Below are 24,539 nucleotides of genomic sequence, written 5' to 3' on the forward strand. Positions count from 1 at the left end.
AAAGGTACTTTTCTTATATGTTTAAGTGTCAGTGTGTCCTTGTCCTGTACCCCAAGTGTCGGGGTGTCCTTGTCCTGTACCCCAAGTGTCGGGGTGTCCTTGTCCTGTACCCCAAGTGTCGGGGTGTCCTTGTCCTGTACCCCAAGTGTCGGGGTGTCCTTGTCCTGTACCCCAAGTGTCGGGGTGTCCTTGTCCTGTACCCCCAAGTGTCGGGGTGTCCTTGTCCTGTACCCCCAAGTGTCGGGGTGTCCTTGTCCTGTACCCCCAAGTGTCGGGGTGTCCTTGTCCTGTACCCCCAAGTGTCGGGGTGTCCTTGTCCTGTACCCCCAAGTGTCGGGGTGTCCTTGTCCTGTACCCCCAAGTGTCGGGGTGTCCTTGTCCTGTACCCCCAAGTGTCGGGGTGTCCTTGTCCTGTACCCCCAAGTGTCGGGGTGTCCTTGTCCTGTACCCCCAAGTGTCGGGGTGTCCTTGTCCTGTACCCCCAAGTGTCGGGGTGTCCTTGTCCTGTACCCCCAAGTGTCGGGGTGTCCTTGTCCTGTACCCCCAAGTGTCGGGGTGTCCTTGTCCTGTACCCCCAAGTGTCGGGGTGTCCTTGTCCTGTACCCCCAAGTGTCGGGGTGTCCTTGTCCTGTACCCCCAAGTGTCGGGGTGTCCTTGTCCTGTACCCCCAAGTGTCGGGGTGTCCTTGTCCTGTACCCCCAAGTGTCGGGGTGTCCTTGTCCTGTACCCCCAAGTGTCGGGGTGTCCTTGTCCTGTACCCCAAGTGTCGGGGTGTCCTTGTCCTGTACCCCAAGTGTCGGGGTGTCCTTGTCCTGTACCCCAAGTGTCGGGGTGTCCTTGTCCTGTACCCCAAGTGTCGGGGTGTCCTTGTCCTGTACCCCAAGTGTCGGGGTGTCCTTGTCCTGTACCCCAAGTGTCGGGGTGTCCTTGTCCTGTACCCCAAGTGTCGGGGTGTCCTTGTCCTGTACCCCAAGTGTCGGGGTGTCCTTGTCCTGTACCCCAAGTGTCGGGGCGTCCTTGTCCTGTACCCCAAGTGTCGGGGCGTCCTTGTCCTGTACCCCAAGTGTCGGGGCGTCCTTATTCTGGATCCTCAGGTGCCTATAGGTAATTGTTCTAATATTCCAGATGTTACTTTCCATTTTCACATGTGCGGTTGGGACAGCTATTTTGTGGTTGACCCAGGTCATACTCTAAAAGGGTATGTTCACACACACTAATTACGGACGTAAATCGGGCATATTAACCCCCGAATTACGTCCGAAATTACGGCTTCAATGCGTTGACAAACATCTGCCCATTGAAAGCAATGGGCTGACGTTTGTCTGTTCACACGAGGTGTATATTTACGCGCCGCTGTCAAAAGACGGCGCGTAAATAGACGCCCGCGTCAAAGAAGTGACCTGTCACTTCTTGGGGCGTAATTGGAGCCGTTATTCATTGACTCCAATGAAAAGCAGCGCCAATTACGTCCGTAATGGACGTGGCGTTCAAGCGCCTGCACATGCCGTTACGGCTGAAATTACGGGGATGTTTTCTCCTGAAAACATCCCCGTAATTTCAGCCGTTACGGACGCTGCCGTGTGAACATACCCTAAGAGATCCCTTGGAATCTGTGACCATTAAAGTGTAAATAAACTTTCAAAAAACGTCTGACATATCATAGTGGCGTGTCAGCAGTTTTGATCGGTGGGGGTCCGAGCACTGAGACCCCCACCGATTGCTAAAACAAAGCGGCAGAAGTGTGAGAAATGCCGAGCAATTACTGTACCGGCTCATAGACTTTCTATTGAGTCCGTACTCCAATTGCTCGGCTTTCTTAGGAAAGCAGATGAGAAACTAAGCGGCTTCAGAGCTCACCCGAGCGCTTCTGCCGCTTTGTTTGAGCGATCAGTGTGGGTCTCCGTGCTCGGACCCCCACTGATCAAAACTTCTGACATGTCACTATGACATGTCAGAAGTTTTTTGAAAGTTTAGTGTCCCTTTATTTGTACATGAGTGGTGACATCATCAGTGGTGACATCATCAGTGGTGATATCATCGGCCTGCAGTTGCTGCAGATCTCATCTAGGTCGGTGGATAAGTTACATAGAAGCTTCCACTGCTATTATTGATTGTTCTGTTGACATACAGACAGAATATATGACCACAGTTATTTTATTATTTTCATGTGCAGTTTATTGGAGAGATCTTATAAAGCCACACTAGTGCAGTTCTTCCCCTGACATGTAATACGTTGCGATTATAATGTATCTTCTACTACATTTTATAGGAGACTTTATTCCGGTCCTTTCTCCTTCATCGTTCTTCCCCTGATGGTGCCATATAACCTGCTGAACTCGTGTCTGCGGATCATAGTGCAAATACATACAATAAACCTTAATTATTAACCCCTCATGATATCACACACACATACCAGCGCTGCATTCTGCACTCCGCGACCTATTCCGTTATCTGAGGACATAAACAAAAACGTACCTGAATAACTGAGCGTCATGGTATATACTGACTATATGACCGGCGCAGAGATGAAGCTCCCGGGTTCCTATTGACTTGTAGGGAGTATAGATAGGGACAATACAGGGTAAGAGGGCGGGTTAGCCACAGGACAAGAGCTGCCATGTTTATTAACGGGTTGTCTGGTGTAGAAAACCCATTTATAAATACCGCATTAGGGAATTCACAACCCTCATATAATAACCAGAGCAGCGAGCGTTAAGAGAAACTATCTCTCATTCTGGAGGACTCCGCATCTTAGTTCATTACACAGACTACCCATTGTGAATCGTGTAATACTTCATTTCTCCTGTGGTGGCGCTGCATGGGAATTGAACACATGCTGTCAGGTTGCTGCACAGATTACAGATGATCGCTGGGGGGGGGGGGGGGGTGTCCTAGCAGTGGGACTCGCTGTCACTGAACCCATAAGTCCCGCTGACCTGACGAATACAGGATTCAGTGCACGATACAGCTGCTCTGTATACAGGATACAAAGCAGCTGTATCTCAAAAAGTTAGATACATTACAACGTTGCACCAAACACACTGATAGGGTCAGTTCACACGTTGCGTAAATACTGCGATTTTTCCGCAACGGAATTTGGAGTCTGTATGACTGGTTTGCAGCCCTGCATCCCCTTTAAAGTTTTCCTTGCTGGGCAGGGAGCTGGCCTGATATAAATGAAAACATTTGGGTAAGCTTCCTTATACTGTAACTAATACAGTACGTAATGACAGAGTAATGTGCAATTGAGGAATACGGCGCAGCTACAGAATTTGTTTCTGACAAATATTGGGTTGGTGATAAAAAAAAAATCAGAATTGGACTGTTTTTTGTTACCATGGAGACACAAAGATCTGCAAAGGAGCTGTGTACAGAAACAACAAGAGATGTTGTAACTAAGATTTGCAAAGTTGCTTCATTTTTTTTTCGTTTTTGAGATTCAATGGATCAATAAAAAAAATGGTTGCAAAGGTGGACCTTCCCTTTAAGGCACATTTCTATTTACCTGGACAAAGCCATTCCTTGTATGTGTCATTGGGCCCCCTGCGTGCAGTGATTTCCCCTCTGGATGATGTCATCACTGAACTACATTGCCTTGAGTTAATAGAAGGAAGTTCCTCAGTCAAGACCTCCATTAATAAGCTTGAGAAGAGAGCAGCTCTATCCTACCCTGCCTATCCATGTATTACATAGACAACCTATTGATGTGAATGGGCATCATGTAATACTTCAGTTCCCCTGTGGTGGCACTGCAGAAAAATTTAACTCTTTCTAAAAGTTCCTCTGCTTATTACAGCTGTTCCACAGGGGTCCCAACAACAGAACTCCCTGTGATCAGCTTATTTTTTATTTATTTTTCAAACTCTTTACTTGGTAAGAAAAAGACATGAGAAAAAAGTACATTCTCCAACATGCGGGAGCAGCTTTGGCTTTGCAGGGCCACAATATCAAAAGTAAAAATAATCTGCTTAATGTGAAGTGAAAGATAACCATATGAGCACATTTATTTTGATGTACTATTGAGTAATCATATCCAATTGTCACGGTCTGTGGGTATGTGGACCGACTAGGTCCCGTAGCAGGAAGGCAGCTGGCCAAACAGAGCACCCAAAAATACAAAGTCCAGCACAAGGGTACCTGAATAGTCCAGACAGTGCAGAGGGTTTAGCATGGATGGAGGTGGGTGCAGCGGGTTGCGCCAGACGTGCCAGATGGCAGCACGTTGCGCCAGACATGGCGGGCAACAACAGGAGCAGTAGGTTGCGCCAGACGTGGCAGGTGACAGGAGCAGCAGAACATGACTCCAATCACTAACAGGCTCAGAAACAATAACACAGCACGGGATACAGGATACAAGTAGCAGGGCACAGGAACACTGGGAACAGGGTAAACACTAAGGGACCATTTGCAAAGACTAACATGGGAATTACTAACAACGCTCAGGCAAGGAGTGAAGGGGCAGGGCCCTTCTTATAGTCCAGGGTGATCTGGGACTAATAAGTCAATTCTTAAAGAGGCTCTGTCACCAGATTTTGCAACCCCTATCTGCTATTGCAGCAGATAGGCGCTGCAATGTAGATTACAGTAACGTTTTTATTTTTAAAAAACGAGCATTTTTGGCCAAGTTATGACCATTTTTGTATTTATGCAAATGAGGCTTGCAAAAGTACAACTGGGCGTGTTGAAAAGTAAAAGTACAAGTGGGCGTGTATTATGTGCGTACATCGGGGCGTGTTTACTACTTTTACTAGCTGGGCGTTGTGTATAGAAGTGTCATCCACTTCTCTTCACAACGCCCAGCTTCTGGCAGTGCAGCACTGTGACGTCACTCACAGGTCCTGCATCGTGTCGGCACCAGAGGCTACAGATGATTCTGCAGCAGCATCGGCGTTTGCAGGTAAGTCCATGTAGCTACTTACCTGCAAATGCTGATGCTGCTGCAGAATCAAGTGTAGCCTCTGGTGCCGACACGATGCAGGACCTGTGAGTGACGTCACAGTGCTGCACTGCCAGAAGCTGGGCGTTCTGAAGAGAAGTGGATGATACTTCTATACACAACGCCCAGCTAGTAAAAGTAGTAAACACGCCCCGATGTACGCACATAATACACGCCCAGTTGTACTTTTACTTTTCAACACACCCACTTGTACTTTTGCAAGCCTCATTTGCATAAATACGAAAATGGTCATAACTTGGCCAAAAATGCTCGTTTTTTAAAAATAAAAACGTTACTGTAATCTACATTGCAGCGCCGATCTGCTGCAATAGCAGATAGGGGCTGCAAAATCTGGTGACAGAGCCTCTTTAAGCCCTTTAGGGCTGGGAATGAGCTTGTGCGCGCACCCTAGTGGTCACTGCAGGACAGGACGGCCGCATGTACTGGCATCCTCGGGGAGGAAGACGTCGGCAGGATGAACGGGGTCTGTGGTCAGCGACCGCGGCCATTACACCAATTAACAAAAGATAGTATTGTACTATAAAACTTAAAAGGAAACTTTTTAAACCACAGTGCAGTCTACTGTAAAGGATTTGCTAATACCAATATGGGTTTATGTACAGCCTCACAATATAGGTTTCCCAACGAAGTCACATCAGGACCAGCCTGACCCATTGAGCGTTATACTTTGGGAGCTTATTTTCCAATAAACTAATTATTCTTTCAAACTGTTTTATCTCTTTAATTTTTTTAAGTGTCCGCAAAAATTGAATAATTGGGGATTTCCAGTTTATTGCTATGGTCCATTTAGCGGCTAATAAGATATGGGAGGTTATCTTTCTATTGTTCTTGGGCACATCAGGGATGTCCAGATGCAACAATGCCGACCAGGAAGATCATTGGATTTGAAATTTAGAGTTAATTAGGTGTTCTACTCTTTTCCAGTGAGCTTGTGCCACTGGGCAGAACCCCCAGACATGGGCCATGGTGCCTCTCGAGCTTCTAACTTGCGAGTACAGGGCTGAGATAAGCCCCTTTTCCCTGGGTGAGCCGCGACAGGTGACTTTGAATAATGTTAGAGTGAAGTCTTGCGGTATGAAATTTGATCCGGAAAGGAAATGGTATATTTGAAGGTAACGGAAATGTTCCCTAAGTGGGATTTGAAGTTACTGTCGAAGGGTCTCAAAGGGAAGAGGCCTAGCATCTTTACATAATTTAGGAAGGGAATTCAGTCCTGATATAGTCCACTATTGAAAATCTCCCGGACGCAATCCGGGCGGAAAATCAGGATTAAAGAGGCTCTGTCACCAGATTTTGCAACCCCTATCTGCTATTGCAGCAGATCGGCGCTGCAATGTAGATTACAGTAACGTTTTTATTTTTAAAAAACGAGCATTTTTGGCCAAGTTATGACCATTTTTGTAGTTATGCAAATGAGGCTTGCAAAAGTCCAAGTGGGTGTGTTTAAAAGTAAAAGTCCAAGTGGGCGTGTATTAGGTGCGTACATCGGGGCGTTTTTAATACTTTCACTAGCTGGGCGTTCTGATGAGAAGTAACATCCTCTTCTCTTCAGAACGCCCAGCTTGTGACAGTGCAGATCTGTGACGTCACTCACAGGTCCTGCATCGTGACGGCCACATCGGCAGCAGAGGCTACAGTTGATTCTGCAGCAGCAACAGCGTTTGCAGGTAAGTCGATCTTACCTGCAAACGCTGATGCTGCTGCAGAATCAACTGTAGCCTCTGCTGCCGATGTGGCCGTCACGATGCAGGACCTGTGAGTGACGTCACAGATCTGCACTGTCAGAAGCTGGGCGTTCTGAAGAGAAGAGGATGTTACTTCTCTTCACAGCGCCCAGCTAGTGAAAGTATTAAAAACGCCCCGATGTACGCACATAATACACGCCCACTTGGACTTGTACTTTTAAACACACCCACTTGGACTTTTGCAAGCCTCATTTGCATAACTACAAAAATGGTCATAACTTGGCCAAAAATGCTCGTTTTTTAAAAATAAAAACGTTACTGTAATCTACATTGCAGCGCCTATCTGCTGCAATAGCAGATAGGGGTTGCAAAATCTGGTGACAGAGCCTCTTTAAGTAAAAGTGGTTGTAATGAGGACGGGTGTGAAATGAGTTTAAACTTTTCTCGACATGCGAATCAGAGGGTTAGAGAGTGTTGGACAATTTTATTATTAACCCTAGGTATATGGGATTTTAGTTCAGGAGACCACGGCAGAGCCGAAGGGAAGAAGGGGATGTAGTAAGAGATTCAACAAAACGAATTTAACAACAGAACAATTACAGTTCCAAGCGTCAGTTTGAGATAGTTGTAAATGGTAGTAGTATAATTTTAGATTTATATACTCTCAAACCTCAGATCACCCATACAAGTGTATTCAAGAGTTGCTGTATATATATATACATGAGTTCAGGCAAAATTGTCATTCTAATCGCTATGAGTCTACCCATCCACGATATGTGGTCTCTAGAACTTTCCTCAAGAAGTTTTCTGATGGATGCAAATTTTTTGGGGGTAATTACTGAGATAGAGATTGTTTGGGTCTCTAGTAAGTGTAATCCCCAGGTATGTCATGCCGGACTGCTTCCATTGAAAACCAAAATTAAGTTTTATTAAATCAATTTGCTGCAGTGTCATATTAATGTGCATAGCTGTTGATTTAGATGGGTTAACAACAAGACCTGAGAATGATCCAAAACGTGTAAGAGAATCCATAAGATGTGGCAGAGAGACCAGTGGCGTTGTGATAAATAAAATCATGTATGATCAGCTTATTTTTGAGGAATCATTCTAATAAAAAGCGATTGCCCAAAGTGAACAACCCCTTTAAGTGTGGCTGTTGTGCGAACCGGCATCTTAAAAGTGGTTATCCCAACTGGACCAACCCTGTCCATATACGTGTCCAACGAGACACAGGCTAGAGAAACCTAATAACAACACTGAGGAAATGACTTTTCAAGTAATAGAGGTAATGAGATCATCAGTGCGTGGAGGGAATTTGGATCTTCCGCCAAAAGGAATGTAGAGGGATCTACCGATTACAAACAACAAATCCTGAGGCTATTAATGGCTACATATCCTAGACCAGCTTTATTTAACATTATACTTCACCCAGTCTGTTTATCTTCATCTCTGATCCACCCCTTGATCTGAGTTACTGCTAGGATTTTTGTAACATGATTTTGTTATTTGCGCCTATCATTATAAATCTAGAGCATCATAGCCTTTATTTTATGATATACCTGCTCACACCTTATGTTACCCCCTGTCCAATGTTCATAAGTGGGCACAGCGCATATACACTTAGAGAAAGCATTGCCTGTCACATTCCCCTGATGTGGAGGGGTGTTTGGAACAGTGTTTCAGCCCACTGCTGCTGGGAACGCTCCAATCACAGCCCCACACGTCATCTCAGGGGAGGCGGCACTATGCTGCACTATGATTGGCTGACCTGGATTCGCCCCCACCTACGTGGGTGTGACTCTCATTACGCGCTGGGCCCTTTCCATTGGTTCAATATGCACATGTGGGGGGAGTGTCCTCCACCTTATAAGATGGAGTGTTTGGCCACCAACAGTGGCTAGCTCACTATGTCCACGTTGTAGCACGATTTGTTGCATTTAGTGCATTGTAGACTTAGACTTCTAGAAGATCGAATAGATTGATTGCTGTGGCCCCTGAAGATTTGCGGCAGAAATAGATAGCAAAGAAACGCGTAGGGCTAATAGTGGGTAGGATAGGAATTAAGGTTCTTAGCACTTGAACAATATTCCTTGCACCTAACTTGGATGTGCTGGACTTGGATTGAATCTATCTACCTTGTGCAGATCTCTATAGGTGCGGCTATTGGGCCCCACCTATAGCTCCGATATTCTATGTCCAGTTTACACACATATATAAAAACAAATAAAAATAGATAGTAACTAAGGTACAAACTGGACATGAATATACGTGATATGTTATTTTTTTAGCATTATTACCTACCACACTAGATTAATTTATTTTGTGTCAATGCAAAGTGCGAAAGAACCAGACACATATTCTTGATACATTGTATCATTTGTCTTGTATAAGCTGCTGACATACTTATGATACAAATATTGGCAGTGAAGCATTGACTGACAATTTATATATCCCCTAAACAGGTCAGAGCTTCCGTGAAAATCATCTTAACTATACATGTTGGGGCAACTAATGGAAATTGAGATTTACTGACAGTGATTTTCAACCCTGTCTACATGCCTTATTAGGGCATATGGATGTCATAGAGATGGTTCCCCAATTTGGAACCCCTCTATTAGCCATAACGGAGAGCTGCTGTCAAAAGCATCTTCTATTCTGGTGGACCTGGGTAACCATGGTCGTCCATTGATTTTAATGGGTTCTGTGTAATACTAGCTGGCACCCTGCAGTCCACCGGCGATATCTGCCGGGAACTCAATGCAATACAGTATTCAACGTGATGTGCGCCAACTGCAATAGCTTGGTGTCATTTGATTGCAGCCATTAAATCTAGCGTACCACTAGAACAATTTTACTAATTATTTATAGAAAGTGAAAGACAGGGAAGGCAAAGATCGTGTCTTCCTGTCACCTTCTTTGATATACCAAGAATACTAAATGAATATACTGCACCCATTCATACGTGGCGGTTTATTTAGATGATTCTTCTGAGAGTGCATGTAGTCAGGCATTGTCTCCAGTCCTGAAGGTCAGAATTTATATATAATTTATATAAATGTATTGAACCACTTTAAAGGGTAAGTGAACTTCCAGAAAACTTTCAAAGTGACATGTCAGAGGTTTTGATCAGTGGAGGACTGAGCACTGAGGCCCCCACCAATTGCTAAAACAAAGCGGCAGAAGCGCTCGGGTGAGTGCGGAGCCGCTTTGTTTCTGTTTCCCGGAAAGCCGAGGTAACGGTGTACGGGCTCAATAAAAAGTCTATGAGCCCGTACACCAACTGCTGGGCTTTCCGGAAAAAGCTGATCACAAAGTAAGCGGCTCAGCGCTCTCTTTGTTTTAGCAATCGGTGGGGGTCTCGGTGCTCGGACCCCCAACGATCAAAACTTCTGACATGTCAGAAGTTTTCTGAAAGTTTAGTTACCCTTTAAATACGACAATTTAAAGGAACACTCCAGGCAAAACTGATACTGTGTTATTTTTATGTGAGGGGGCGTTGTTTTTTGTCTTCTTTGAATCCCTATGTCATGCTCTGCCCCCTCAGGCCCTACAATAGACATAACACAGTGTAAAGTTTTGATATAACTAAGAACGCAGTTGGCGTTTGAAACGCGTAAGTGCACTGGTCCTTTATGTGCTGGTTGGATTTTTAATGTTTATATAATAAAGACCTGAGATTTCTTCATGACGTGCTGGTTCATACCTTTTGTTTGCTGCGGTGTAAAGTTTTCCCTGGAGTGCTCCTTTAAAGTATTTTGCTAATTATTTTCCATTATCGCCATCTACGCACCGCTTCTCTAAGCCAGCCTAGTAATGAGAAGAGTAGTAAGGAATACAGACGCTCATAACAGGAATAAAAGTTAATATTTTGCGGTAAGTACAGAGGGTAGCTGAGCGTTAGCGCTTCGTTTATGGCTAGTTTACCAGTTCTAGATAAGGGAAACCTCATATGTTACTTGTAGCTGTGGTAATATCTGTGATAATAGCAAAACCCGTTAACTTGAACTTGATAAAATTGTGCAAAGTTCAAACATCCCTTATAAGTTTTGCAGAGGGGACGGTGTCAGTGAGCATTTTCCTCTCATCCACCATGATGTCCCGGGCGTCTCTGGGGCTCCTCTGCCTCGTAGCTGTCATTGTCCACTCTAATGCCTACACAGTAAGTAAAATCCAGATTGCGCTCAGGCCAATATTACTATTAATTACATTAAATTAAAATCAACATGGATTAAAAATGTCTTAAAGGAACACTCCAGGCACAACTGATACTGTGTTCTGCCTAGTGCAGGGCTCAGGGGGTGGAGCATGACACAGAAATTCAAGACGTAGTCTCTTCAGCATCAACCCCTTTAAGAAAGAGCCGTGATGGCTCCCGGCAACCCTGGCAAATAGCTGATTTCCTCTGCAGGGGAAATGTAGAATTACATGGCGGCCATCACAGAGCTCATAGGGTCCCTAACAAGGTATACAGAAAGGGGTTGTCTTCGGTAGACAACCCCTTTAAAACAAACACCAAAAAAGGAATCCCTGTGTCATGCACCGCTCCTGAAGTCCTCAGGTAGAACACAGGGTATCAGTCCTGCCTGGAGTGCTCCTTTAAGACATATGTTGCGCTTCATTTATGGGCGAACTACAAATCTCAGCCTGCTTTGTAGATCTGGAGACTGGTAGGATCTGCTGGTACTTTGGTTTCCATCACATGTTGATATCTAAAAATTGTCTAATTAAAGAATGGTCTTAGGGTTGTGTAGTTCCACCACAGATGGAGCGTTCTTTGGTGTCTACTAACCTGTTAAACTTTGTTTTGTTGAATATCATATGATTTGTTTTTACAGATTAACCATCGACAACAAGACTCTGGTAAGAGGAATCCTCTGAATATTTCTATTGCTCACATGCACTTACACACAGTATATGTCTTCTTGAACATCCTCCTTAGTCTGCTGACCAATCTGTATTTAAAGGAATGGTCTATTTTAGAAAATGTATTTTCAATTACTATATTGGGGATTCTGAATTAATTAGGGGGTTCCCCATTCAGCATGTCCATCAATTAGCCAGAGCAGAGAGAAGCTACAAAGAAGGTCTCTCCACCACCATCCGCACCATTATCGCACCACGGCAAACTGCATCACAACGATTGCTGATTGGACCACAATTGGAGACATTTTTTGTCAAAAACGCCTGTATTGCAGGTCTCTGTTGCACCGTTGCCGCCCTGTTAAAGTACCATCAGAGCTAAGATGTTAACTGGTTGAGGACACAGGACGATTATGGCTAGTACTTGCCATAACAGGATCAGCATGGGTGCCCAGCTGATCGTGCAGGCACAGCAAGTGTGCCCATGCGTCCAGGAGTGGGGCAAGGGTTGTAATACACAGCCGCAACCTCTCTCTAACGGATGCCAGTTCGTTATATTAAAAAATCCAAATTAAAAATCCCCCTATCAAATAACAAAAAGTAAAATGAACAAAAAAAAAGGAATGTTAAAAAAAAAACACAAAAGCAATTTTTCTTTACAATGAATCAATTTTATTCAATATAAGTCCCAAAACATAAAACAATATAGACAAATTTGGTATCGTCACGACCGTAACAACCTGTACAATAAATTTATAGAATAATTTATGATGATTGGTGTATGTGGTAAAAAAAACAACAAAAAAACAGCATAATTGGTTTGTTTTTTTCTACTTTAGCTAAAATAAAGGTGAATCTAAATGAAACGCTAATGCATATGGTCCCCCCATAAAGTACAGCTCTGCCCTGCAAAAACCAAGCCTTACACAACTACGTCAAGCAAATAATAAAAAGTTATGCTTGCCGTAATGCAAAGAGGAAAAATACAAAAATTGGCCCGTTCCTCAAGGGGTTACGCCGCAAATATGACAGTGGGGATGAAAATATTTGTGAAGTTGTGCTACTGTTTATATAGATTTCCGCTGAGGTTCTCATACGTTACCATTGTTGTGACTTTTTATTTTCTCTAATAGAAGACAATGGAGAAGTTGGAGAATTTATAGACATCCCCGACATTAACAAGGGTCAGTAATATATGTTTGCCAGACAGTCTGTCGTGTCAGATTTCCATTGACGGAAATCTCTGAGCCGTGCCAAAGGGGTTTGATCGCTCAAACAATGAAAATAGACTCATTAATTAACCCTTTCTGTATGCTGTATGTTTACTTTATCTATTCGACAAGTTTTTGTTTCTTGTTTTTAGACTCAAAGTAAAAACGGAATATTTTGATATAATTCTAAACCCTGATGAGGTCCAGAAGTCCCCAAATTATCTACTGATGGGTGCCTCTGTATAGATAGTTCCAAAGTCAAGGTATTAGACTTCTTCTGAAGTGAGACACTCACTTTCAGGGTAGCTTCTATTGTCACCCCCATCGCCAGCCCCTGTAAAGTGATTGTGAAGGTCCGATGGGTTTTTATGGCAGTCTAAGGCCTAAAGGCGGCCATACACCTACAATAGCTGCCAGCCGAACGCTCATTCAGCCGACAGCTATTCTTTCTGGCCTCCCCATGTGTTCTCAATGGCGAGAGGGGAAAAAGTCTCTACCAGACACCTCAGGGAGTGGCTTCTCTCCCCTGAGAACAAAGGATCGGGCGTTTTGAAATGTAACATGCCCGATCCTTTTCCTGACGTCTGCCGAACGAACAATGGCCAAACATCTAATAAACATTAAATGGTCCGCCAGTCCCCAAATGGGAGGGTATGGCCGACGTTAGTCTAATGTGTGGGGCCATCTTTAGAAAAGTCCCTAGGGATGACATCAGTTAGGCCGTATATTAAGCACAGCCTTAGAGGTGCTTGTGGAGTTACCATGTATTCGAGCACAAAGGCATTCTAATGCCTAATGTTGTAAAAGTTATAATCGTTAGTAAAATTCCCCTAGTAGGGAAAAAAGATAATGTCAAATTTGCTTTTTTTGTACCCCCACAATATTTTTTTTTTTATAAAAGTTAAAAGCTAAGTTAGGCTCTGTTCACATCTTCGTTGGGGTCCCGTTCTGACGTTCCGTGGGAGGTTTCCGTCAGAACGGGACCCTGAGCCGACACAAACATCACCATTTTCCACTCTGACGGAAACCTCAGACGGAACGTCAGAATGGGACCCCCAACGCAGATGTGAACAGATGGTGCAATTGAAAAAAAACCAACTATGATGGTTTTTCAAACATAACAATGATTCCCAAGTCTAACCATCGTGAACCATAAAAAAGTGCTTTTATTCCTCTCGGCGCCCTATATAAATGAGCCTTGAAGAGTCCGGCAATCCAGGAAGTGTCCTGCAGCAGAAAGCACAGAGACTGCAGGACAATTCCTGGATTGCCGGACTCTTCAGTGCTCTCTTATATATGTCATGTTATCAACACCAATGTGATCATGGTTTCTGCCCGGTTTTCTTTCTCATTTATAGGTCTGGATTTGTTTCAGGGAGACATCATGCTTCCGGTGGTGAGCGCCATTTATATCAATTATGTGATTATTTATGGTAGTAGTTGGGGTAATTACAGGACTTCAGATTGTGGGGAGGGGGGATTAGGCTTGTCTTAAGGTGCCCATACACCTTCAGTCGACAGCTACTCTTGCGGACTCCCCCATGCACATTTTCTTTCTTTCCTTCTTTTGCTGACATCTTCCGTCGGTGGAGAGGCGGGACAGCCTCATACATATTAGACGAAATCGAATAGTGGCACTTGGAGAAGGCGGCTTTGGGTCATGGTTCGCCCTCCCTTCACTGTTCTTGTCTCTGAATAATATAGTGTCAGACTCCTCAGACCTACTGATTTTTTGGTATGGGGTGCGATTATAGAGAAAGTGGTCAGCCGATGGTGTATCTTTGGTAGGTGGAGGTATGCGGTGTCATACATATGTAAGAGGGGAGGGACTCATTTTTATTTTGCTATTAGTCCTTCCCTATTCAGTGTATGGCCTATTTATCCCTCGCTACTTGTATATAGAGGTGTAACTTGAACCCAATGCAAAATCTGTAAAAGTGCCCACAACGTATAGAACCGAGGAACCCGTCAGTCTCCAGGGCCAAAGTAGGGCCGTCCTTAGGGGTACGTGACCTGTGCGGTTGCACGGGATGTATCAGCCCCTCCTTCTGAAGGAGGCACCACCGATGGCATGGCACCCGAGGGTGGTGACCACCGAGTATCTTCCGTCCATGTGGGTCACACATGAATCTCATGTATCCCCCACACACTAGGGCTAATTTTAGAGGAAGCCAATAAATCATGTGTTTTTGGAGCATGGGAAAAAAAATTAAGAAAACTCACATAAAAATTCCATTCATGGGCTACTATGTTACGTTTTTGTAACTGGATGCAAATATAACACGTGTCATTGCTTAATTGTTGAACTGTTTTCTGTCTACAGATAGATACCCACAATGCTCTACGAAATGAAATCTACAGGTGGAAGTTTCCTATTCCGTATATATTGGCTGATAACTTGGGTAATGACAATATATAAAGTCTATCTATCTATCTATCTATCTATCTATCTATCTATCTATCTATCTATCTATCTATCTATCTATCTATCTATCTATCTATCTATCTATCTATCTATCTATCTCATATCTATCTATCTATCTATCTATCTATCTATCTATCTATCTATCTATCTATCTATCTATCTATCTATCTATCTATCTATCTATCTATCTCATATCTATCTATCTATCTATCTATCTATCTATCTATCTATCTATCTATCTATCTATCTATCTATCTATCTATCTATCTATCTATCTATCTATCTATCTATCTATCTCATATCTATCTATCTATCTATCTATCTATCTATCTATCTATCTATCTATCTATCTATCTATCTATCTATCTATCTATCTATCTATCGATTAATAGAGGAGACCTCCACTTTTGATTATTAAATTAAAATGAAATAGGTTTTCCCTCCATGCTCAGGTGTACACCACCTATTGAATTGTAGAAATTATAGGAAAGGGGAAAGGAGGAAAAGGAGCGTGGAGGGTTAAAAGTCGCCTTCAATTTTAGTATATTGATACCGACTGGAATAAGAGCAGAAAGATTATGTTGTGCAATGTCCCCTTTTGTTATTGCCACGTTGTAAAGTAATAATAAATTGTTACAATGTGTAGTTGCGACTTATATCTGATTCAACAAAGTAGAAAATCTATTAGTTGCTTTCACTACTTTGGTGAGAAATAGAAGAGGTAGTGCTGCAAGGATAATTGGTATGTGTGAAATTCCTTGCATAAGCACTCCGCAAGAGGTTGTATTCAGATTCTGTGAGCAACTGCGTATTGCCTGATTGCGTTTTTGGTCTCGTTCCAATTGGTTAATTGGTTATACTATGGTGCAATTCGGACTGCAAATTATGCCGGTAAGCAGTTGGTTTGCTAGTGCGTTTTATATACAACGCTATTGTACAATAGCGTTGTATATAAAACGCACTAGCAAACCAACTGCTTACCGGCATAATTTGCAGTCCGAATTTATTATTACTTTACAACGTGGCAATAACAAAAGGGGACATTGCACAACATAATCTTTCTGCTCTTATTCCAGTCGGTATCAATATACTAAAATTGAAGGCGACTTTTAACCCTCCACGCTCCTTTTCCTCCTTTCCCCTTTCCTATCATTTCTATCTATCTATCTATCTATCTATCTATCTATCTATCTATCTATCTATCTATCTATCTATCTATCTATCTATCTATCTATCTGTCTGTCTGTCTGTCTGTCTGTCTATCTATCTCATGTCTATCTATCTATCTATCTATCTATCTATCTATCTATCTATCTATCTATCTATCTATCTATCTATCTATCTATCTATCTATCTGTCTGTCTGTCTGTCTGTCTGTCTGTCTGTCTGTCTGTCTGTCTATCTATCTCATGTCTATCTATCTATCTATCTATCTATCTATCTATCTATCTATCTATCTATCTATCTATCTATCTATCTATCTATCTATCTATCTATTTATCTATCTATCTATCTAATATCTATCTATCATCTATCTATCTATCTATCTATCTATCTATCTATCTATCTATCTATCTATCTATCTATCTATCTATCTATCTATCTATCTATCTATCTATCTATCTATCTATCTATCTAATATCTATCTATCATCTATCTATCTATCTATCTATCTATCTATCTATCTATCTATCTATCTATCTATCTATCTATCTATCTATCTATCTATCTATCTATCTATCTATCTATCTATCTATCTATCTATCTCATATCTATCTATCTATCTATCTATCTATCTATCTATCTATCTATCTATCTATCTATCTATCTATCTATCTATCTATCTATCTATCTATCTATCTATCTATCTATCTATCTATCTATCTCTCTATTTTCATTTGTTAGAATAGTTTCTCTTTTAAGAAATATTCATGACGTGTTTGATTTGATTTTCTGGTTTTAGACCTGAATGCTAAGGGAGTGATTCTTAAATCCCTTGAAATGTTTCGTCTCAAATCTTGCGTGGATTTTAAACCTTATGCAGGAGAATCAACATTTATACATTTTCAGAAATTTGGAGGGTAAGTCAATAACCAGATAGATGTGTCTGCATTATTGTCATTGTTCCACTCAGACTGTTTAACCCAAAGTATCGGGAGGGTCTGCATACAATATGTGGACTAATGTGCCACCAGAATGTACCATAAATATTGGGCAGAGACAAAGATGTCATATTGGGATTATGGGTGGTTTCAGATGAGCGGTATATGGGTGCATTTATTGTGCCCGCATTACGGCTGCATATTTCTTTTGCTTATGTTGTTCGCGTCATCAGACCCACAGTCGAGCCATGACTCTCAGCCGTAATACGGGCACAAAAATGTGTCCATTTATTCTGCGTCTGAAGCCGGCTTCTATGTGAACTATACAATCCTTATCTCATACAGAACATAGGGAAGGTCCACCTGTCTTCAGTAGCCTCCATGAAAGCTTAATATTATATTTGAAAGCCCCCCCCCCCAGCTTGAGTAATTGTCCACCCATGGTCCTCAGTAGAGCTCTGTCATACAGGTAGGGATGGAGCTCTATACTCGGCTTACCTCCTCTCATAATTAGAATTTCTCTAAAGATAAATTCATGGTTCTCCCATTCTTTAAATCCATATCTAATTATAGTTTAACCCTTCTTGGCCCTGGTGTAAAAAGCCTTAGGCTGGGTTCACACGACCACATTAACGTCCGTAATGGACGGACGTATTTCGGCCGGAAGTCCCGGACAGAACACAGTGCAGGGAGCCGGGCTCCTAGCATCATAGTTATGTACGATGCTAGGAGTCCCTGCCTCTCCGTGGAACTACTGTCCCATACTGAAAACATGATTACAGTACGGGACAGTAGTCCTGCAGAGAGGCAGGGACTCCTAGCATCATACATAACTATGATGCTAGGAGCCCGGCTCCCTGCACTGAGTTCGGTCCGGGACTTCCGGCCGAAATACGTCCGTCCATTACGGACGTTAATGTGGTCGTGTGAACCCAGCCTGACTTTCGTCCACCAACTAACCACTAGTTACTGTACATCACATTCATCATTGTACCTCCTTACTACCTCCTTATAGAAGCGCTCTTCTCTGATGTGGTAGAGGAACCTATGGGCCCTCAGACGCAGGGGTGGCCTTCACAACTTCTGCAAGCCCCAGAAGAATACTGACATTTTTTTCTGGCCCAACAATCCAGCTGCAACTAATTATTATCCAATTAAAATTGTCCTCCACTTTGGACAATCCCTACTTTTAAGAAAGGACGTTGACAATAAGCTGATCACAAGTGCCTCCCAGCGATCAGTTATAATCGGTGGGGAAACCTGTCAGGAAGTGTTCAATTTCTCTGCAGTGCCACCACAGGGGAAATGAAGCATTACACAGTGTCCATTAAGATCAATGGGTTGTCTGTGTAATGGAGGTTCTCCAGAGAGAGAGACGCTCTTTGTATCCACTGTATTAACTCAGAATAGGGTTTATAGAAATAGTTTTTCTAAACTGGACAACCCCTTTAACTATATCTATAGATACATAGACATTTTTTTTATCTTGAAGCTGCTGGTCCTATGTTGGAGACTTCCATACCGGCCAAAACCTTTCCATTGGGGCTGGCTGTGACCATAAAGCCATTGTAGAACACGAGATTCTTCATGCTCTGGGTTTCTATCACGAGCAGTCAAGAAGTGACCGAGATGACTATGTGGAAATCTGGTGGAATGAAATTACTGAAGGTCAGATGTTCATGTCATTTAGCATCACCGGTTTAGAGGTACTCGGGTTCATATATGAGGAAATATTCTGTTATCGTTTCAGTAGTTTCAGTCATTTGGAAATTAATATTCCTGCGTCTGGTCAACAGGCTACAAACTGTGTCTTCTATCTCCTATTATATAACACAACAGAGGACCACAATATCTGATCACCGTGCCCTTCATCTGCAGTGCATTGTATTATAACAAATTACATTATATTATACTCCAATATTTATATTGTATTATGTTACACTGACATCTGTACATAAAGGTTGTGTAATCATCACATTTGTTGGAACTTGATGATTATATAGAGATGAGTATCAATAAATAGGTACTTTAGCAACTGCAGCCCAGATTGCACAGTACTGTGTTCTAGCTGCTGCAGAACATCTTAATACACACCTCAGCTGCTGCAGAACCTCATAATACACATCTCAGATGCTGCAGAACCTCATAGTATACAGCTCAGCTGCTGCAGAACATCAATACACACCTTAGCGTCTGCAGAACCTCATAATATGCACCCCGGCTGCTGCAGAACCTCATAATACACACCTCAGCTGCTGCAGAACCTCATAATACATATCTCAGCTGCTGAAGAACCTCAAAATACACACCTCAGCTGCTGAAGAACATCATAATACACACCTCAGCTGCTGAAGAACATCATAATACACATCTCAACTGCTGCAGAACATCATAATACACATCTCAACTGCTGCAGAACATCATAATACACACCTCAGCTGCTGAAGAACATCATAATACACACCCCAGCTGCTACATAGCATCATAATACACATCTCAACTGCTGCAGAACATCATAATACACATCTCAACTGCTGCCGAACATCATATTACACACCACAGCTGCTACAGAACCTTATACTACATACCTCAGATGCTGCAGAACCTCATAATACGCACCCCAGTTGCTGCAGAACATCATAATACACACCTCAGCTGCTGAAGAACATCATAATACCCCCCTGCTGCTGAATAAGCATACCTCCCAACTTTTGAATTTGGAAAAGAGGGCTATTTTAAGCCACGCCCCTAACCACGCCCAATATCTCGCATAAACACATCAAATCACAGCCAAGATCCTTCTTTAAATAACAAGCGCACATTCTCACTGCGGATCTCTAGACTTACAAAAAAAAACTATGGATATCACCAATATTATGGATCCGGTTATGTCGTCTTTATGTTACTTTTCCTATCTTGGGTATAACAGTTGCTCATCACGGCGGCAGCAGCTGCAGGACAAACCAAAAGGCTGAGAACAATGAAAGTCAAGAGGGAGACCCTGTGGTTGATGACTTTTCAATTGACAGGTAGCAGAGTTACATGATGGGGATTTTTTTTTCCAGTTGTGTAACTCTGCTACCGGTCAATGGAAAAATCATCCACCAGAGCCCCCTTGTAGATTGCTCCACACACAGCCCCCTGTACATAGCGCCACACACAGACCCCCCTGTAGATAGCTCCAGATACAGCCCCCTGTAGATAGCTCCAGACACAGCCACCCTGTAGATAGCTCCACACACAGCCCCCTGAAGATTGCTTCACACACAGCCCGCCTATAGATAGCTCCACACACAGCCCCCCTGTACATAGCGCCAGACACAGCCCCCCTGTAGATTGCTCCACACACAGCCCCCTGTACATAGCGCCAGACACAGCCCCCCTGTAGATAGCTCCACACACAGCCCCCTGTAGATAGCTCCAAACACAGCCTCCCTGTAGATAGCTCCACACACAGCCCCCTGTAGATAGCGCCACACACAGCCCCCTGTAGATAGCGCCACACACAGCCCCCTTTACATCGCTCCACACACAGCCCCCTGTACATAGCGCCACACACAGACCCCCCTGTAGATAGCTCCACACACAGCCCCCTGTAGATAGCTCCACACACAGCCCCCCTGTAGATAGCTCCACACACAGCCCCCCTGTAGATAGCTCCACACACAGCACCCCTGTAGATAGCTCCACACACAGCCCCCCTGTAGATAGCTCCACACACAGCCCCCTGTAGATAGCTCCACACACAGCCCCCTGTAGATAGCTCCACACACAGCCCCCTGTAGATAGCTCCACACACAGCCCCCTGTAGATAGCGCCACACACAGCCCCCTGTAGATAGCACCACACACAGCCACCCTGTAGATAGCGCCACACACAGCCCCCTGTAGATAGTGCCACACACAGCTCCCTGTAGATAGCTCCACACACAGCACCCCTGTAGATAGCTCCACACACAGTACCCCTGTAGATAGCTCCACACACAGCCCCCTGTAGATAGCTCCCCACACAGCCCCTCTGTAGATAGCGCCACACACAGCCCCCCTGTAGATAATACTTCACACAGCCCGCCTGCAGATAGCGCCACACACAGCCCCCCTGTACATAGCACCACACACAGCCCCCGTGTAGATAGCTCCACACACATCCCCCTGTAGATAGCGCCACATACAGCCCCCCTGTAGATAGCTCCACACACAGCCCCCCTGTAGATAGCTCCACCCACAGCCGCCTGTAGATAGCTCCACACACAGCCCCCTGTAGATAGCTCCACACACAGCCCCCTGTAGATAGTGCCACACACAGCCCCCTGTAGATAGTGCCACACACAGCTCCCTGTAGATAGCTCCACACACAGCCCCCTGTAGATAGCGCCACACACAGCTCCCTGTAGATAGCTCCACACAAAGCCCCCTGTAGATAGCGCCACACACAGCTCCCTGTAGATAGCGCCACACACAGCTCCCTGTAGATAGCTCCACACAAAGCCCCCTGTAGATAGCTCCACACACAGCCCCCCTGTAGATAGCTGCACACAGCCCCCTGTAAATAGCTGCACACAGCCCCCCTGTAGATAGCTCCACACACAGCCCCCTGTAGATAGCTGCACACACAGCCCCCTGTAGATAGCGCCACACACAGCCCCCCTGTGGATAGCTCCACACACAGCCCCCCCTGTAGATAGCTCGACATACAGCCCCCTGTAGATAGCTCCACACACAGCCTCCCTGTAGATAGCTCCACCCACAGCCCCCTGTATATAGCGCCATATGCAGCCCCCCTTGTACATAGCGCCACACACAGCCCCCTTTTGTACATAGCGCCACACAACCCCCTCCCCCCTTGTACATAGTGCCACACAACCACCATTCCCCCTTGTACATAGTGCCACACATCCCCCCCTTGTACATAGTGCCACACAACCCCCTTATACTTTGTGCCACAATGCCGCCAGAGTGGAGAGCGGTAGAGGTAGCCTACTGCTGTCACTCTCTGCTCTGCTTTGACGTTACTCACCGTCAGAAGAAGGCAGGAGTCTTGCGGCGGTGTTCTCACTGGTGTCGATGCCGGCCCGGGAGTGGACCAGTCCAGCTACCTGACCAGTCACCTGACCGGTGAGGTCAGATGACAAGTCAGGTGACTGGACTGGTCCACTCCCGGGCAGGCATCGATCCCAGTCAGAACACTGCCGCAAGACTCCTGCCTTATTCTGATGCTGATCACTGCTGCAGTCGTCTGGCATGCAGGGCGTCTGTCAGCAGCGATCGCCTGTTTTGATACAGCTGCAGCGCCCTGCGGGACATTTTGCAGACCGCCCGAGACGGCGGGACAACGGTGAGAAACCGGGACTGTCCCGCCAGATCCGGGATGGTTGGGAGCTATGGCATAACATCATGATACACACCTCAGCTGCTGCATAACATCATGATACACACTTCAGCTGCTGAAAAATATTATAATACACACCTCAGCTGCTGCAGAACCTTATACTACATACCTCAGATGCTGCAGACCATCATAATACACATCTCAGCTGCTGCAGAAACTCACACTACACACCACAGATACTGCAGAACATTATCATAAACACCACAACTGCTGCGGAACTGGATAATACACACCTCAGCTGCTGTGGAACCTCTTAATATTCACATCAGCTTCTGCAAAACATCAAAATACACATCTCCGCTGCTACAGAACCTCTTAATATACACATCAGCTCATGCAGAACCTCTTAATACACACTTTAGGTGCTGCAGAACATCATAATACACACCTCAGCAGCTTCTGAAACGTTTAATACACACCTCAGATGCTGAAGAACCACAAGACACACCTTAGCTGCTGCAGAAGCTTTTTAATACATACATCAGCTGCTGCAGAACATCATGATACACATCTCAGATGCTGCAGAATCTCATGATATACACCTCAGATGCTGCAGAATCTCATGATATACGCCTCAGATGCTGCAGAATCTCATGATATACACCTCAGATGCTGCAGAATCTCATGATATACACCTCAGATGCTGCAGAATCTCATGATATACACCTCAGATGCTGCAGAACCTCATTATATACACCTCAGATGCTGCAGAATCTCATGATATACACCTCAGATGCTGCACAACCTCATTATATACACCTCAGATGCTGCAGAACCTCATGATATACACCTCAGATGCTGCAGAACCTCATGATATACACCTCAGATGCTGCAGAATCTCATGATATACACCTCAGATGCTGCAGAATCTCATGATATACACCTCAGATGCTGCAGAACCTCATTATATACACCTCAGATGCTGCAGAATCTCATGATATACACCTCAGATGCTGCACAACCTCATTATATACACCTCAGATGCTGCAGAACCTCATGATATACACCTCAGATGCTGCAGAACCTCATGATATACACCTCAGATGCTGCAGAACCTCATGATATACACCTCAGATGCTGCAGAACCTCATGATATACACCTCAGATGCTGCACAACCTCATTATATACACCTCAGATGCTGCAGAACCTCATGATATACACCTCAGATGCTGCAGAACCTCATGATATACACCTCAGATGCTGCAGAACCTCATGATATACACCTCAGATGCTGCAGAACCTCATGATATACACCTCAGATGCTGCAGAATCTCATGATATACACCTCAGATGCTGCAGAATCTCATGATATACACCTCAGATGCTGCAGAACCTCATGATATACACCTCAGATGCTGCAGAACCTCATGATATACACCTCAGATGCTGCAGAACCTCATGATATACACCTCAGATGCTTTAAACCTATTTTAAAATAAGCAGCATTTCATCTCAATCAATCAACGGTGGACAAGAATCTGCCCCATACTTTTCAAATGGAGGTTCTGAAGCAGCTGAGGTGTGTGTTGTAAGGAACAATAGACCCCATACTTTGAGTGATAAAGAATATTCGTCGCCTTGGATTTCCGTGACCTGTATAAGTGTACTTGGACTGTGTCCTTATGCTTTATATGGTCTCAGAACTTCTTAAATATACTTTATATATTGGAGGTAATACAATCACGTAATACATTAGCCTGTGGACCAGGGACCAGTGTGCAAAGTGTTAATAAATAACTTATATAACCTGGGACCACATAAATTCTTGAGGACAGAGTGCCTAATATACGGCAGGTAATGCAAATGTAAGATATTGAATACACCAATAATATACAGTAAAGTGTGTACAGTTATTACTAACGTCTCCTCTACGTATGGACGAGCTCCATCATACACATATGGATAGTCTC

At 44.1% G+C, this 24,539-nt stretch overlaps 1 protein-coding gene across 1 annotated transcript in view; it reads left to right on the forward strand.

Moving 5' to 3' along the window:
* Positions 1-24,539, forward strand: part of MEP1A (meprin A subunit alpha) — a gene marked incomplete at its 5' end in the record, with an annotated part of 32,375 nt that overhangs the window by 345 nt on the left and 7,491 nt on the right. Inside the window, 6 exons of the mRNA XM_075863555.1 lie at positions 11,478-11,502; positions 12,636-12,686; positions 14,072-14,109; positions 15,037-15,115; positions 17,102-17,219; positions 18,733-18,908. Of these exons, the coding sequence (XP_075719670.1) occupies positions 11,478-11,502; positions 12,636-12,686; positions 14,072-14,109; positions 15,037-15,115; positions 17,102-17,219; positions 18,733-18,908 (487 nt within the window). The remainder of the gene's footprint in view (positions 1-11,477; positions 11,503-12,635; positions 12,687-14,071; positions 14,110-15,036; positions 15,116-17,101; positions 17,220-18,732; positions 18,909-24,539) is intronic.

Source organism: Rhinoderma darwinii, chromosome 4, assembly GCF_050947455.1.
Source record: "Rhinoderma darwinii isolate aRhiDar2 chromosome 4, aRhiDar2.hap1, whole genome shotgun sequence".
Lineage (NCBI taxonomy): Eukaryota > Metazoa > Chordata > Amphibia > Anura > Rhinodermatidae > Rhinoderma > Rhinoderma darwinii.